At 41.5% G+C, this 18653-nt stretch overlaps 1 protein-coding gene across 1 annotated transcript in view; it reads right to left on the bottom strand.

Annotated features, from left to right (window-relative positions):
* Positions 1-18653, bottom strand: part of CMTM4 (CKLF like MARVEL transmembrane domain containing 4) — a 29525-nt gene that overhangs the window by 8315 nt on the left and 2557 nt on the right. The window contains exon 2 of the mRNA XM_021534723.4: positions 3356-3532. Coding sequence (XP_021390398.3) covers positions 3356-3532 — 177 coding nt within the window. The remainder of the gene's footprint in view (positions 1-3355; positions 3533-18653) is intronic.

The raw sequence follows: 18653 nt of genomic DNA on the forward strand, positions 1-18653 counted from the left end.
TTCATTCAACAGCTAAGGAAAGCAAGATGTCTTTTCAAAACAGAAGAGGAAAAAATAAATTAGAAATAAAAAGCAAGATTGCCCTGTGAAGGCCTTTGAGGTTTGTAATTATACTGTGCAGAGGCAAGGCTGGCACAGGACAGTTTTGTCATTCAGGCACTACATGAAATATTCTGCCAACTCCTTCAAGTGTCAGTTGCTTTGCCACACAAGGTTTCACTGCAAAAATTAAAAAAACAAAAACAAAACCAAAAACACCCAACCAGCCCTGCAAAGATGATGAAATCAATGTTCAGGCAGCACAGAACTCCCCAGCTGGTCTGTGTGCTCTAACACACACACACCTGGGTTCCTGTTTGCTCCCTGGTGCTTCCCTGGGACTGAGTCCAGCCCAGTGGAACTCTAATTTTGTGCTGTGCTCAGTTCTGAGCCTGACTTGTAAGCTGAAAAACTGCAGTCAGAACTGGATTCCCAGTCACGCCCCTGGGACTCCAGCACCCTTCCTGCTCCTTCAGGGCCAGCTTATGCTCACCCCTTGGATACCAGACCTTCAGATCTCCCTGTACATCACATGAGATGCAAATCATGAATTTTAGGAAAAAAAGAAAAAAGGATCATTTAGGCAAGGCTAAACTGTAGCAGAATTCATTAGCTCTCTCTGAAAGCAAACATGCCTGAGCTGCTGGTGGAGCAGGAGCTGCTGTGCTCCCCATTCCCCTGGGCCACTCCTGTCTCCCTGCAGAATGGGCTCCCTTTGAGCTCTGAGACATAAAGAAATGGAAATTTCCACTGACAGGTTCCCCAGCTTTTGCATTTTTGCATAATATTGACAATGCTGCCCAACACAGACAAGGGACTGTTCTTTCATCTTGCTGGAACAAATCAGTCTCTCTCCAACACACCCAGACAAGGCTCTTTTCTGCCCTCACCAGCTCCATGTCTCTTGCAGGTTTACCTTAGGAAAATATGAAAATGACTGGCAAGTCTCTAATTAGGATCAAAACAAATGGCTTTTCCCCAAATGGCTAAAAAGATAAAGTTTTTAAAAATTTAGCAACTTTGCGTATCTGTTAGATCCTAGTCTATACTCATCCACATTTTCATTCCAGCCAGGGTCAGGGGACATCTGCCAATATCCACAACACATTGGAAATAATTCTAATTTTAATAAGCTTTTAAAGGAAACAATCCTGTGTTGGACAACAGCAGTTGGCCAGGTACATTCTAATACATAGGATCATTTGAAAGCAAATGTTTTCAATGGTTCCTAGGAGGAAGTGCTATTTTTAAAGAAAGACTCCTTTCTAAATTTAAGTTGCTTAAATTCCTTCAAGCACTGCAACAGCCTCTTCTTCTCACACAGCTTCTAAAAGCAATGCTTGAGACTTCCATAAGGGAAATATGCATTATAAAGTCATAGATATTTTTGAAAGCATGTTATCTTGATGAATTTATACACAAGCAGGAGTGACTTCCTCCTAAAGCACTGAGAGATGTGAAGGATTGCTGTTCAGAAAGCAACTCCTGTAGTAACTGTGTCATATATGGAGGCTGCAAAGTATAAAAATAACCATCAAAACACAGGGAAGTAATAAATATTGAAAGAGGCAAATAATATATGAACATACATTTAAATTTTAAAAAACAAAATGCCAAAAAAAGCAAAAGTAAAAAAATGTCAGTCAGAACCCTACATTCTAAAAATTCCAACTACCTTGGCCAAAGTAATGTCCCACAAGTGTTTTATCAGCACACCTTGATCTCACACTCTGTACTTGCAGCAGCAGAAACAGCTGCAGAATCACAGAATGGTCTCAAACACTCTGAATACTGAAGGTAATCTCTCACTCCTGTCAGAGAACAGTCCCAACTGTTTGTTAAAATCAAATAATCATAAATAAAAATAAAATATAATCAGATTGCTGAAATCTGTAAGAAACACCAGGAAGGAGGATGGTCTCAGCAGTTCATGGAAGACATAAGCTGCCAGTCCCCTTCTCACTTCTGGAGAACTCTGGTATAAGGATGGGAGAAGCATTTCATCTTCAGTACACAGCTAAAGAATGAGCCTTGGGAGATCGTGGCAGATTCCCTCTGCCTTTGGATCTGGCAGTCTGAACTGAAGCAAAGCCCTGCAGTGTACCCCAGGTGCCCTTTGTTCATCTCCAACCTGCTCACATTGCTCCAGTGCTGGTTAGGTAGGGGGTGCAGAGCATGACCCTGCTCAAAAACTGAAATACCTTTCTAAAACAATACAAAGCCCAAAGCACAACTGATGGGCTTTTTAACCCCGCCCCCTTCCCCAAAATATCTCCTAACGGGTCTATGCAGGCACAATTGCTGCCACCACAAAGGAATAATTTCTGGACAGTTCAACCACAGAACACCTTACCCATCTACCAAGCACTCCTAGGAGGAGTTCATCAATTAACTATGCAGCCCCAGGGTAGAAAGGATCATCTAATTCCACGTTCCAGTCTCAATTCAACCAAGTCATTTAGGCTGAGAAACTAAGCAAACTGTTACATTAATAAATTACGTTTTCAATTTTTTTTTAAAATCACACAGAAGCCTAAAAACCTCCAGGACTCTGACAGTACTTTCAAAATTACTGTTACAACACTGAACACTGGCACAATTGTATCTGTACTGTCCAAAGAAGCTGGCATAAATACTGCCCTTGAAGTTGACAGATCTTTTGCTAGAGTGATTTAACACGTTGATTTTGTGACCTGTGTTTATGCAACCCAGTCTGAAAGTTTAACTCAGAATACAGCATGAAAATAGAGACATGTACAAAAGGAATGTGCACTGCCAGCAGTTCTCTTCCTAAAACTCCTCATATCTGAGAATACATTAAGCAATGCCAGTCAGTGTTTAATAATTAGGTGCATAGGCAATAGAAAACACCTGATTTTCACAGAATACACTTAACTTTCTACTACTACTGCCCAATGATTGTATTAGCCTATGTAAGAAAATATATGTAGAAAATTTGTCCTAACATAAAAAACCTCCAGGTTAAGAGAGAACAACATGCTGCTGTAAAAACAGCATCTATCAAAGTTAAATAACTACAGGCTGCATTTTTATCCACTTCACCCACAAAGCGTAATTGCTGGCATTAGCAGGAAGTTTGTCCTCCCAAAGACAATCTACCAGAACATGATTTTAGCTCTGTTTAATGTAGTTTAATCTTGCTACATTTCACAGATCATTCTGCTGTTAGCATTCCAAATAAATGCACGTAAAATGTATACTTTACCCAGCATAAAGAACACTCAAACACAATATTAAACAACAGGAGAAAGCAAAGCAAAAATGTTTACCACAGTGAGGATTCAACTGAACTTACAGTAAGATTCCAGTTGATCTGGGGTATTCTCGTGTGCAGGTTGAGACTGAACAGAATCAGGAGAGCCCCGGTGACCACCAGTGCACTGCAGCTCACGAACTCAAAGAAGTAAAGGCCCTCGCAAGGGGAGCATTCCATGATGGTCTCTATGCAGATGAACGCGGTCAGCGCCAAGAGCTGGGAAGAAAAACAAGCAGGAAAAAAAAATAAATAGATTTCCACATTTTGAAAGTAGCCACAAGTATTCCTGAAATTTCCATTGGGAACATGATCCGTTTACACTCAGGAATGTGTGATTTTAGTTTACAACAGGGCACTCCACAGGGAGCAAAAACAAAAGCTAAGTAATGTAAGATTTTCTGGATTTGTCCCATTCAACAAAGAGCACTAGAGCAAAATTACAAGGACCCTAACCTCGAAATGACCAAGACACCCCAAAAAGCATAAAACCCCTGGTTGGCAGGCCACTGGCTTAACATGCAAACAGCACCTCAAACATTTTACTGCATTTTTTACTCATGATACACTATTCCAAAACTAGAAGATGGAATGCATTTGTTAACCCCAAGCACAATTACAGAATATTAATGTTGTGTGATTGTGAAAGACATGTCAATAAAGATTATTACTTAAAATTCACTACCAGTTGAGATCTAAATCAATTCAAAACAGAACAGATTCAGGAGTTCCACCAGTCTCCAAAAATGTCTGCATTTTCCACATTTATCATCATCAGTACACTATATTTCATATAAAAGCATATTTTATCATTTTCTTATAGCACAATAAAACAAGTAGCTAAGAGATTAAGGAAAATCCCCCTGGTGCTACAATCTCACAAACATGGAACTGGGATAATGATAGGTCACACTAAATTCAGAGGATGTATTGGAAGAGTTAACATGTGTGCATTTAGGATAAAATGCTGACACTCACTTGACTTGAAAATAAAGTCTGCCCAGTGGACAAAACTAAAATATATCCCCCTCAGAGCCCAGTATCAGGCAGCAGGGACAGCTGCCACTACTGTGAGACACCACTGGCACACCACGCCTGGAACAGTTGCATGGATGGTTTGGGGGTTTTTTTTCTTGTTTTGTGGCAGTTTCTGCATTTTCCAGGACAAGCAAGAAAGGCCTTAAGAATGTTTTGCTTTGGTTTTCAGGATAACTACCCCCATCCACCCACTGACATTTTTTAGAAAGAATTCTCTTCTCACTGTGCCACAAAATTCTATCGAGGCTGCAGTAAGCACTTCAATCTGAGGATGAGGAACTAAGGGAGATTCTTTCCTCAGAACCAAATATTCAACAATCTGAATGCTCTGCACAAACTTAAGTTTAGAAGATTGACAGAAGCCAGGATAAAAACCAATTTCTGCTAAATCCTTCTTTGCCAATTTCAGTGTTTTGCAGATACACTTCCTTCAAGCACTTTTTATGCTTCACCCATTGGTTTGTCTTTGGCTCCCACAACAAAACATGCAAAATGAAGAAAAAGGCTTTTGAAAGAAGTAACCAAGAAAGCATTTTTGCCACTTACACGAGCAGTAATTCTAAGAAAAGGACAATACCCCTCATGGTCATTTGTCATGTACTTCAGAATAGAGCAGAAAATGTAAATTTAAAACCAGATTAAAACTCAGCAAAACTACTTTAATAAAAAACCCCTCACACTTGCTTGGAAAGCCTCTCACAGTTCACTTAGCATATGTTCACTAAAGACAGCAGATGCCACACTAATTTTTGTCAGCTAACAGAGCTGGCCAATTCTCATCAAACAAATTTTCAATGGATACCCAGTGATTAAACACTTCAGACTTTATCTTTGACATTAAATAGCTTCAGGAAGAAAGATCATGAGTGAAATGGAATATTTAGAATCAAAGCAGAATTGAAATCAAACTATGATTTCAGCAATGACACACATACATGAAAAAAAAATTAATGTCCAGACACAGCCTCATTTTAAAGTATTAAAATTCATGTAATGAAGCTCATTTTCTCTGTAAACACAAGCCTCAAAACTGAAGATGACACTGAATGCAATTTGAAAAACAAAAGAAGCTTTAAAAACCAATTCTTGCTCTTTCAAGAAGGATCAACATCACATATTAAGGCTAAATGTTAGCCAGCAACATTTCTACTTCTGGATTCTCCAATATACTAACGTTTCTATTTTTCTTGACACTATTTTTAATATGACACTTGTATTTTTTTTCTTTCAAAAGACATAGTTCTGCAATATTCTCTAGAAATACTGTAGCACAAGCCCCAAATATTAAGTTCATTTTCTCAAAACACTAACAGCTCTGAATCATGCCACCAACATGAGGCTGAAGGAGCCAAAATCTCTGGCACATCAGTTGCTGCACTGGGCAGCAACTCTGGTGTTTTGCTGATAAACTTCTACACTGACTCTTCTCCACATCAGGCAGCACTGCTTCTTCAAGGCCAACACACCCATCTTGGCTGGCAAAGCTCTAAAGAGACCAAAGAGTTTCCTGCAAACAGCATTAGAAATTAATTATGTACTGGAGAGCCACTTGGAGCAATGAACTCAAATAATCCTGTGTTATTTACATATTCCCAATCCCAGAATTAATAAACTCCAGAGCAACTCCACATTTAGATTTCATTTTATCCCTTAAGAAACTATAAAATCATTTACCTGTGACATACTGTTATAAGAAAAAAGCCTTAGCTGTGTACACTTACACTTAACCCAAAGCATTTAAAATGCAGGTAAAGATGTGCCATCAGTTTAGGACATGCAGCAGCAGCAGTGTGCAGTGGCAGGGGGTGTGGCAGCCCAAGCCTACTGAGGAATTCATCAGAGAGGCTGGGAGAAAACCTCAGCTGCTTCCCTGTCTGAAGGAGGGAGACAGGAAAAGGACAATACTCCCATACACACGATTCATTTCTAACTCTTTGGTACTTAAAGTAAGATTACAACTAGATCTATTAGCATTTTTCTCGCAATAAAAATATATCTTCCCCTTCTCAAAAACAGTCCAAGCTGCCAGAGCTACAGATAATACCCTCCTGCCACCTGCCACTCCTGTCTCACAGCAAAGTCATGGCAAAACCTGAAATCCACACTAATCAGAAAAAAAGTCTTTCTGTCCTCCTACAGCAACTCCTTTTTTCCTAATCATAATAGAAATCTCAATTCTTAATGTAAAATATATTCTCTTTAAAACATCAGGATAATCTTGTTTTCCTACACATTTATAAACTTGCCAGAAGCATCCTTCCAACTTGTAGTTACAAGTTATATGAAACTTCTATAAAACATACCTACTATCACTTTCACTGGCCATTCATTCAGAGAGGAATCTAGCTTCGTTTTCAATAAAAACGTAAACTATTCTGAATACATAAAATGAAAGTGAAATACACAAGGTTGATTGCACAGCCCCATGACTTAGAGAGCTTAAATGGTGTGCAAATGCTGCCAGGTGATCCAAAGCTGCGTCTCAAAGGCCACGGCTCATCCAGTGATAGGGTTCACTAAAAAACCCCAACCGTGTGTTAACATCCATTATCACTGTGGGTTTTAATTGCTGAAATAAATAACTTATGAGGCAGTGTACAACGTAAGTGAGGAGTTAACACGGAACACCCCTGGCTGGCAGGGCTGTGAGGCAGAGCGAGTGCCCCGCTGTGAACTGCAGGGAAATCCCTTCTCCAGAGCTTCCTGCTCTGCCGGCTCCACAGCTCGCACCCCACAAAAAGCTGCTGCCTTGCCTTTCCATGTGACTGCACTCTCCTGGGAAGAGGAACCAAGGCTCAAGAGCCACCAGCCCTTCTGGGAAGCCCCCATGCTCCAGGTGACTGAGACATAAAGCTGTGGAGAAAAACCCCGACTCCCCAACCGCTACAGCTCGGTCCTTGCTTTTTAACACTCAGAAACCAGGATCCTGCTTCTGCCTCCCACAGCTGAACTTTCAAGACTAGCTAAAAAAAAAAACCAGAAAACCAGGAGAATGGCATCATATCAGAGCACAGGTCTTGGCCAACAAAATACACCATGACATTTGTCCAACACGGGAGGCAACCCCCACTTTCAAATCACACATCTTTTCACAGTTTAGGGTGATGAGATCTAACAAGTTTTTCCACCAGCAGAAGTTTCGAGGCTGGTTTACCAAGGAAAAATGAGAAGCTGAATGTGGTGGAAATCTCTTACATGAATTACTGCTCTCTCCCACAAATAACACAGCTACAGCTTTCGTGGGCCGAGGCAAGATAAAGTTTTCTCTGATGGACAAAACAAACCTTTTCATCTGTTTTTCTCTGCACCAAGTACTTTGGAGAGTTTTCTACTCTAATTCCTCCAACACCCTAATATTTATATAGCCCTCTTTTACTACTAATATTTGTCTTTTTTTTTAATCTATTTTGATTTCTCTTCTACTTCTACTCTTCTTAGAGGAAGTACAGTGAATGCTGCATTAAAATGCAACTTTGTCATGACAGGAACATCTGCTAATTCTGGATGCTCAGGTCCATGTAGAGGCATCCCAGGCCAGCTGCAGTAACACCTTTCTCTTGTAAGGATCTGGTCTACAAGGCAGGTTCAGAAGGAACGAGCTATGCTCAGGTAAACTGAGGAAAGGCCTGGCTCTGCCAGCGTGCGCAGTGCAGCTGCAGTGCTGTGACAGAGAGCATCCCTGCCCTTCATCCCCCATCTGCCACCACCACATCTCGCAGGCAGGAGGAAAAAGCCCCAAGCAGAGGGTTAAATGCAAGACATGCTTCCCAGTGATGCCATTTTGTGCTTTTAGCCCTGAATAAACTGGTGAGTGTTACTGCCCGGGGTGTGCAGCACTGCCGAGGCAACTCCTGCACCGAGCCCCAGAGCAGCTCCATGGAGCCACCACAATTTAGGGCCACGGAATTCCTGAGAGCCTCTGCCCCAGGATCCAGTGTCCTTGGAGTCAGCCACATCAGCCTCCCACCATTACTGCAATTCATCTCAACTTTCCTGCACAGCCCGCTGGAGAAGGGCCCTCAATGAAGAAATCATCTGCCTCGGGGCTCTGTAAATGGCTCATATTTACATCACTTTCTTGGCAACACAGGCACATCAGACATAAAACATTCTATTTTCCCAAAATGGGGAAAACCCGCTGTGACAGGTACCAACACTGAAAAAGAACTTTTAGGAGGTTGCTAATGGTGTATTTTTCCTGTCAGAATATGTTGTGTTATATTTTTGAGGAAAGTCATCAAAGAACTTTGCACTAAAAATAAAAAAAAAAGACAGTTCTGCAATGAAAATAAAGTAAAAAAATATTTTTCCTGTTTATCTAAAACATTACCACAGAAAGCCTTATTGTGTGGTTAAATGACATAATTACGTATGATTTCCAAAAAAACCACAAAATGGTCAGCATTTTTTCTGCCTGAAAAATACCCACAGATTTTTAATAAGAATGTCACACTAGCAAGACATTTTTTCATCCAGACTGTTCAAATTAATTGTACAGCAGAATACACATGCACAAAATAGGGAGGAATATATTGCTTTTACAACGCTTAAAGTATCTGAAGACTTTGAACTTTCTGGAATTAAAATCTAGATTTATTGTTCTCATTTCCTTGGCCCAGCAGTCCCAACTTTATGCATGAAACGAAGTGGGTCTCATTCCTTGCAAAGCACATGCATTTCCCACATCTGAAACAGCTGGCACAGATATGAATATTTGGGGTCATATGGCTCAAACACAGTCCTGCTCCTCCAGCAGGAAACCATCTTTTACCTTAAGCAAAAAATGACTGATTTCCCGCCTGCTCCACATCCTCAGGACTCCATGAAAAGAGTTATTAAGTCTGGTAAGAGGCTGCAAGGGGCCTTAAATCACAAAGGAGCATTACAATTTCCCTGCAGATAGAAAGTTTATGAAAACAACACTGATCGGAGAGGGAAGGTTAAGCACCACCAGTGATTCAGCACCCTGGATAAACTGAATTATGCTCTAATGGCACAAATACAATTAAACCAATCCAGAGAAGTTCACCAGGCCTCCCAATTCACCTCTGATCTGGTTTTGCTGGCAATGGTAGGAAAAAAAAAACCAGAAAATATGAGTTCCAGATCATCATTGCACCTCTAGTGTTTTACATGGAGCTGCTAAGTTTTCATTATTTCTTAATTCACTTTTGGCTGCAATATGGCAAAACTCCAGTGCATTAAATACTGTGGAATCTTTACTAAATCAGCTGATCTTTTGCCACCTCCAGCAGTTTTCTATAACCCTAAGATTCAGCTACTGCTGACTTTCCCTTCCCAATTTAGGCAAAAGACCAATTCTAAATACAAAACATATTGCTGAGGCCTGAAGCATTTTGATGGTGTATTAGGAGAAAGGGTCATATTTAAGAGTGAGGGTAATCAACACTCAAAATCAACAACAGAATATTTTTTTCAAAACATTTATGACATCAAAATGAAGGCTTATTCTACAAAAAAGTGAACTGATCTACAGCAAACAGAAGACAGTCTCAACTGGCTAAACCAGAAATGTATCAATTTTTAAAGTGAACTTAAACATAGAATCTAGACCAAAAAAAGCTACAGACATGATGTGGTGACTTATTTCCTGCTAACTGCATTAGTACAGAGTTTTGTTATTGCTTGGACACACTTATACAACAAACATTCTTATCTGCTAGATAAATGCAAAACCAATTCCAGTTCAAGTACCATTAAATACACGGTAGGTTTTGACAGATAAAACAAATACAGTTCTTCCTAGGAAAACAAAAACAATGAAACAACCACCCCCCCCCTCACCAAAAAAAAGTCTGATTTAGATGTATTTTAGGTTTTATCCAACAAGCAGTTGACCCAACGAATCACTGAACAGCATCTGAAGCCAAGGCACATTGCAAGGAGATTTTTGTTTTAGGCACATGACATTTCCCTATTGAAATCTGAATGAGACTCAAACAAACCTTCCAGATTAGACAAAAATGACTGTAGCGTGCCACCTGTCCCATAAACAAAAGCCCATCAACAGTTTTTTAGCAACTCCACCCTACAGGAAGGTTCATTTGAAGACCATACTGAGAGCCATGCTTTAAACAAAGCCAAAAAAATTATGCAAAATATAACTGGTTTCTCCTACCAATTCCTCTCCACAGAAACTTGTGCCTCCAGTCCCCAGAAACTACAATTGTTCTGTAGCACAAATCAAAATATTTTCATAAGCAACAAGTCCTTCAAGACAATAATTAACAAAATCCCAACACAGAGTCTCACATTTCTAACCTTCTCATTCATATTCTGCATTAATCACTTCATTCCTGAACAACCCAATGAAGTGAACAACTCATAAATGGAAAGCTTCATTTTGTATCTACAGTACATGAATTGTGCCAGTGGCTACAGCGAGTGTCATGAAACAGAAAAACTAAGGGAGGTAGATGGTTCTTCACCATATCCTGATATTTGAGGCTCAGTTTTCACATTCACTGTCTCGTGCTCATTCTGGCAGTGTCTGCAAACAGAGATTTTACAGCTATCTCTAATTCCCAAGCCTCACAAGCTGGTCTGTTAACGATGCTCCCTGGTGCCAGACAGGGCAGGTTCCTCAGAGGCAGCTGCAGCTCACCAAGGTCAGGCAGTAAAATTCCTTCCAGAAGCCTCAGTGTGCCCCTGCCTGCACCAGGGGAGCAGAGAGGGACAGGCCACCAGCCCAGGGAGCTCCACACACAAACCACTGCAGTGCTGCCAGACCTCAGAACAGGGCTCCAGGTGCTGAAAAAAAACATAATTAAAGCACTCATACAACAGGGAGTGGAAATTCTTAAACAGCGGGACTACCCAGCTAGGTTTCTTCAAGTCCAATTTTATCACGATCTGACGAGCATTTGCATATCATGTTCTTCAACAAGACAGGCAAAAATAGGTCAAAGAAACCATCATACATTTCTTTGGTGCCACACTGAATGTAATTTTGTATGCATAGAGTCATCTGCATCTCCCTCAGCCACTGCCAGCTGCAAGTAGTGGGGGCAGAAGGGAGCATAAAATATTTTCCCATTAGTCCCATTTGCTTTACCACAATAGTAACACAGAGTAAAAACTGGCTACAGGTAACAAAATGGAGACTAAATCCAGCTTAACTGCTCTGTTAGCGAGCCTCACTTTCACGTACCAAAGCAGGGAAATAAAACCTTCCTTAAAAATCCCTGCCAAATCCTGTCGGTCCTACAGACTAATTGAATAGTATCACTGAAGTCAGCAGTTTTGTATCAGCATTTATGGGCTGTTGGTAACACCTGTGTGGGACACTCAGGAGGTACCTCACAGTACAGCCCCCACTTTTCCCTCCCCAACCTCCCAACAAGGCTGCAGGGTCCTCTCCACTCCACTCCCTGGCACTTTAAGTCAAGCTGTAAGGACAAAGAGCTTTTCTTATCTTTGCTATTTAAACAGAATGGGCAGATACAACTGCCCTGCTCTTGGTCTTGGGGCTGCGCACACACTTTGTTGGAATACAGCACATTACTGAGATCCTACTTGCATGATTTTTAAATAAAGTACAAAAAACTCCTGTTGCTTCGCTTATGAGAATTCTCTGTTTGGCTGTTAAAAAAGAAAAAAAATCAATACTTCTGAACTGGCTTCATGTTCCCATCCATGTTCACAGGTCAGCTTGTGCTGGAAACCTGGTCAAAACAGTATTAAAACACAGTACTGTAAATCTGGTAACAAACAGATAAACTAAGCAATTTCATAGTTTTAAGAAGTAAAGGTATAATCATAAAATTTGTCAAGTATTTGGTCTGCACAGTCTCTACTTTAAGTAGCCTGTTTGGCTATTTTAAAAAGTGAAAGTTCCATTTCATCATTATCAGAATCTGTCTGTATCCTTTAAAACCCCATTTAATCCCAATTATGAGTAAACCTCAAACATCCCACAAATATTAAGACAAGAAAGAAATTTTAATGAGAAAACAGACAAGAACTTAAAGTAGTCCTACAGAATCCATTAAAGTTTTTTGGGTTTGTTTTCGTCTAAAAGAAACGGTGCAAAATGTCCCTGCAATCCCAACGCTCCCAAGACTGTAACCCGAAGGCCCCCTTAGATGCCATGCCTTAAAAGGCAAAAGGAGTCCAGACATCCTGGGGAAAGAGAACATTGCAACAGGAGATGCGGCCAGCCACGCAGAGCGCTGCCAGCTGCATGGGAGCCTCCGCGCCGCAGGGCCGGCTGACACGGGGGCTGCAGGAGCAGCACACACAGGGCCCCCACGCCCCTGCCAGCCGCGCATCCCGGGGTTTGCAGCGCAGAGCCGCCGCGCCCCCCAAAACGCTGCCAGCAGCGCGGCGGCTCTGCGCGCTGCCCTCGCCTCCCGCACCGCCCGGGCTGCACAGCTGCTGCACCACAGCAACTCCAAAGGTCACGAACTACAACAGCATCTCAGCCTTAACTATCACCGTGTTTAACAAAATGTTTCGTCTACGTTAGATAAAAAGTTTTAAGTATTAAATGCAACAACTAGTTTCTTTCAGAAGAGCCTGTCATCAAACAGCTAATTAATCTACTCACGGCATTCAAGTGGCAGCATCAGTTTCCACCACGAAAATAATTCCTAGCATGAAAATAATTTCCTGAGACAGAAGTTACTACAGATTGTCAGACTTGGAGAACTTAAGCATTTAATAATATTCACAACCATGCTCATTGCTTTCTCGCCACAAGTATTTCAGTTTAAAAATGTACAAAAGTACAGAAAAGTCCTAATATGGAAATGGTTGTAGTCAATTCATCAAATAATTTGGAAAAAAACTGCCAGACCTGTTTTGAGCAACGGGCAGATTTTCAGCATTTGAAGATGCCCTGGGTTAGCTTCAGTGAAAGTCACAGCAGAAGCAGCACCTCGTGCAACTCAGACACAGCACACGACCTGCTCCTGCTCACCGGCACTGCTGGGCTTTCAGCTCTCCTGAATGAAGCAAACAACCCCAAGCAGGGCGTGTTTCCAGTCACCTGGAAACTGAACACTTTGGGAATGTACATACGAGCTAAAGGAAATTTAAAGACGTGCAAGCATCACCACCTGAATATCAAGTTACACATTAACAGAAGTTTACTTGGATGCTGGAACACTTGTCTGGGTAAAAATGCATCATATTCTTCCATAAGCTAAGGGATTACACACCAGACCCTTAATTACAGTTAATTAGACAGCACAGTTAGGAAGCTGATCTCTGAGTTATAGCTCCCAGTTTAATTTGCACACAGTGAGATTAAAACATCAGAGGGTCTCTGCTCACCTGAACCCCCAGTGTGGACTGTGGTGGCCTCTCACTCTTGAGTGAGAGCTACACCAGCTCTAGCACCTCTCTGCCCATGGCCAGCAATATTTCTGACCCGTCTTTTCTCTGGTACAAGTTCCAGAGAAAACTAAACATTACTTCCATGTTTTGGAAGCAACTATGCAAAACATCTGACAATTAGGTGACCTTTCTTCTTTTTAAATAAGAATGTATTTTAAATTGCAGCTCTAATAAGTGGTGAATTAGCACTACAGAACAAAAGCAGTTGACACATTGGTAAGATGACGCCTTGGAGTGGCCACCTAGAAGAGAGGCTAGACAAGGTAAAGAGAATAAAAGTAGGTATTTATTAAAGACCTTCAAAGAGTACACTTTGGGCAGTCAAAAGACTCCAGGAGGGGCTACTCCCAAGATGGACAATGGAGTTTTTCAGACAATTTTAAGTTTGGTCCATTTATATATCAGGGGTTAATCCTCCAATTACAGCTTCAGGTAATGAAGTCATATTCCCCCAGTTTGCTCCCCTTCAACTCACTTGTGTTTATACTTTTCAGGGCCTGAGGCTGTAGGGTGTCCTTGAATTTCAGGACCAAAACATGAAGAAATCTAACATCTATATGGAGTTTATACACTGTGAAGAGTGTTAACTAACACTCTATATGGAGTTTATACACTAATACAGTACAGGATTTGAAAAATATAAAAGCTAAAATCCTAAGGCATCAAGAAGTCTCTTCACTGTGCATTTAGTTTTCTTTGTATGCAAGATTTCAGTACAAAATTATTTGCTGATGTCCTGAAGCAAGAGAGATTTTGATGAAGTGCAACTTCAAGCACAGGATGATGATGGCTACTGGCAAGTGTGCAGGTTGATTTGACAAAACAATGCACTCTCACCAGAATTAATAGATTCCTCCAACAGTGATTATGTTACAAGAAGAACACAACCTCTTAAATTTCTAGTCCTTGTCTTCTTATCTCAAGATGATAATTAAATCACTAGGGAGCCTCATCAACAAAAGATATTACCAGAAACATTACAAGAAGTAAAGGTAGCTTTCAAATTATTAATACCATGAGAACTACATTAGTGTAGTGCACTGGTCCATAACGAAGGAAAAAAAATATTTGGTACAGACATTGTAGGAATTTCTTATGAAATCAGAATTTGAAAACTATCTACCACCTTAAGAGGGAAATTATTAACAGGAATTTTGGAGTTTACAGGCAGGAAGATATGACCATGGCCAGATAGAGACACCATGAAAGAAACCAAAATCCATTCACCTTTCTGTGGGAAGACAGCCACAATCACTTTCTTTAGTTGTTCACAGAAACAATAAAAAAGCAAAGCTAAACAGAATTATCATATTACTCTTCCACATTAAATGTTAGTATAAAAATAACACAGCAACACAGATCCACAACCTTTCAAAAGAAATCTTTTTGAAGAAAAGAGTTTCAGAGGCACTGAAGAGACACCTGAAGACTATTTCTAAGTTTATTTGTGCATTACAAATTTGATCCTGTCAATATAACAGTTTTTTCCTAAGATCAAATACCAAAGATCACCAGTATCTGCTGTGATACTCAATGTCTTCTGAACAAGCAGCTACAAATGCCACCAAAAATCAAAGCTCAACACATGACCAAAAAAAAATCACAATGATTTCTTACAGCAGCACACATTCATTGTTTGTAGAGTATAAGAGAATAAAAATACGGACAATGCAGTTCATCAGAGTGACTATAAATTGCCAGAGTGATCCTGAGATGAAAGAGAAGTGTGTGGAAAAGTGACATGGCACAAAGTGGTGGGACCCAGCCCAAAAGCCAGCACTGCTCGGCTGTGGCTGCTGAGAGTCCCTTGTCCAGCACTGTCCTCCTGTCCTGCCTCCTGCAGCAAACAGGGCTGGCTGAGGGCAGTGCTAGTACAGGAACAAAAAGGCATACATTGCTCCAGCTACACCCACAACAAAGAGGAGGAAGGCTTCTATTCCTCCAAAGCGCACAATAAAGGAAGAGAACTAAACCTTAAGGTGAAACCATCACCTGTGAATAAAAAAGGCAGGTACAGAGCTGGCAGGGACCCGAAGTTCCCTCTGAGTGTCTCCTGCAGTGCTCTGCTCTTCACCAGGAGCACCGAGTGCTTCCCCCCAGGACTTACGGCCTGGCCGCTGTGACCTCCTCAGAACATCTCCCCTGTCCTCTGTGAACCTCCTGGAACTGAATTAACACCCCACTGACAGAAACACAAACTTCACCACAACCAGTGCAAAAGCAATCTCCCTTTATTCACACTGATCCAGTGGTCCCCTGGTAACTGCCCTGACTTACACATGGCTCCAGCCCCCATTCCCAGCCGGGAATCACACCCAGAGCACTGCAGGGGCAAAGGAGCAGCAAGTCAGACAGGCCCTCAGATGTGATGCATCACACACAGGTGAGCTCCAGGTTGGGAGCTCCATTTAATCCTCCTCTCCAGCTGAGATGCTGAGCCCAAGACACAAGAAGGCAGCAATAACTAAGTATGAGATTAATGAACACCTCAGAATAGATTGCAACCAGACTCTAATAGTCAGCAATTAGCTTATTCTTTGGAACATAAATGTTATTACTTTTATTTTCAAATATAATTAACAATGAGAATTCTCTATAGTCTTATTACCCATGTAGGCATGCATTCCTGGCTTTTGAATTTTGTTTTCTTCATTGCAACCTGACAGCCAAGAGTTTCACTGTAGGCCTGGCCTCAGCAACCCATTTCTGAATCTGGAAATGTATAATGACAGTATGCCACAAAACAACTTTTTTTCAATGCTCAGCTACTCTCCACCAATGAAGATGGAACTTTTTATTCCAAAAACTGTGAACGTCTGAACTGCTATTCCCACCAGATTTCATTTAGCTCAAACTGCTTCCTCTCCTGGCAATATCAAATGCTATAGACAAGAAGATGAGAGCAAGCATGGAGTGATACTTCCCAGTGCACTCATCAGCATCTCACAGCTCAGAGACCTCCCAGGCAGAAGTATTATCTTCTTTAAAAGGAATCTCTGATGGATTTTTGTAGCATGTGGAACAAACACATGAGGAGAAAAAAGTCTAGAGCTGTCTGAGCCACAGAAGCCATCACCAACCACCACAAATGCCATCCACCACAAATGCCATCCATCCTCTCAGCCAGCACATGCTAGGGGTTTCTGCCTCTTGCTGCTCCCTGTCAGCTCTGTGATCACACTGCCCCAAATAAACCATTCCCAACTGCTGCCAACCTCACAGGAACTGCCCTGGCCCAGCTGCTGAGGGTCATACATGTTACTTTAAATCAAGTGCCTATGAAAACCTGGTAGGATTCCCGTGAAAACCAGTGGGGTTCCCAGCAGGATCCTGCCTGCTTTTCCTTTCCTTCTAGCCTGTGAACAGCCCACCTGTAGCCACACTCCCAGAAAAACTGAGCAGCAGACAAAGGGCAGCCATGACTGGCCATAGCAATTTCAGTAGGAAACATGTCTATGCCCAGCTTTAACAACAGTAAGATCCTTGGAGGTGCAGAATTACAATAACCAAGGAAAAATATAAATAATGCATTTTGAAAAGCTGAAAACTAAAATGAAGGGGGGGAGGGGGGGGGGAAAGAAGACAATCTCATCTAAAATGAAACTATTTTCAGCAAAGAGGGGGTACCTGCTAACCAGCTCATCTCTGTGGCATGACAGAACGGGCCCCTCCTGACTCCCCACAGTAAACACCTCTTTTCAGCAAGGACATTCAGCAGGAGAGCTTGTCCTTAGGAAATTCAAGGGAATGGGGAGAATGTACCGAAACAAAACAAATCATTTGAAGAGATCCATAGCAAAGTTTTCTGGTGATATCCATTTCATCATTGTCCAACAGTCTCTGTGGGAAGTATTAAAGCCCTTAAAAGCATGAGAAACAAATTCATGCCAGAAAGAAATGAGAATAAACTCTAAATAACATTCCTGCTCTGCTCTCCAAGGACAGCCACCTCTCACTCCTTCCATGAGAAAAGGTACTGCTCCTTTTAGTTGCCAGAAGGTCAATGGAGACAACCTCTCCAAAGGAAAAACATTTCTTTGGTTAGTACACAAATGCACTGGCTTCTCCCTGACTTTAATTTTGAGTTCAAAGTCCCATTGGAACCAAACCAAAAGGCACAAACCAAACATGAAAGCTCCAAGCTACCTTAAGTCCTCTCCACTTCCCTTTGTGCCCTTCGTGTGTAACTTCCCACCTGTCTAGTGACACCCTCAGGTGCCAGGAGCCCTGCACACTCCTTTTCCTTTTCTGATGTGGCCCAACACTCCCCACCTCCCTCCAAGCTGCAGCTGTAAAGAGGCCACAGCTGCACTCCCAGAACAGCAGATGTTCCCTCACAGATCCCAACAAACACACACAACTATTTCAACAGAAGACCGAGATACAGGCAAAGGATTCCTTTCTCAAAAGCTCACCTACCTGGCAATAATATTGTCAAAATCAGGGAGGCCAGTTCAACGCTAAGCTGTTTCAAACGGGCCCTTTTCCTTACTCCCTCGCTGCTCCTCACACTGCTATTACTGACCACTGGCCAAGGACTAGGAACTCTTCAGGTTGGCCATAAAGACGAGGTGTAACCCCTGAACTGCAGTTTTCCAGCCTGAAACTTTTCCAGTTTATGAAACTTATCAAAAACCAAAACAAGGCTGAGAAATAAGCTGCAAAATACCATACACGAAACATCATCATAACCCATTATGTTGGTGTCCCTTCAAAGGATACTTTGAAGATACTTTATTAATGAGTTAAAACTATTGTCCTCTCTAGCAGCACTTACATTACTCCATATGCCTACAATGTCATCATGGTTTGCCTCTTGTAACAACCCCTTTATTTGAATCCATAAAGATAAATCTAAAACAAATTAACAGAGCCTTACACCTATTTTAAATGATGAGGGGGTTTTCCCCATTCCCTGTTCCTTCTGCTTTTCGCAATCAAA

Source organism: Lonchura striata, chromosome 11 (genome assembly GCF_050655825.1).
Source record: "Lonchura striata isolate lonStrDom1 chromosome 11, ASM5065582v1, whole genome shotgun sequence".
Classification (NCBI taxonomy): Eukaryota; Metazoa; Chordata; class Aves; order Passeriformes; family Estrildidae; genus Lonchura; species Lonchura striata.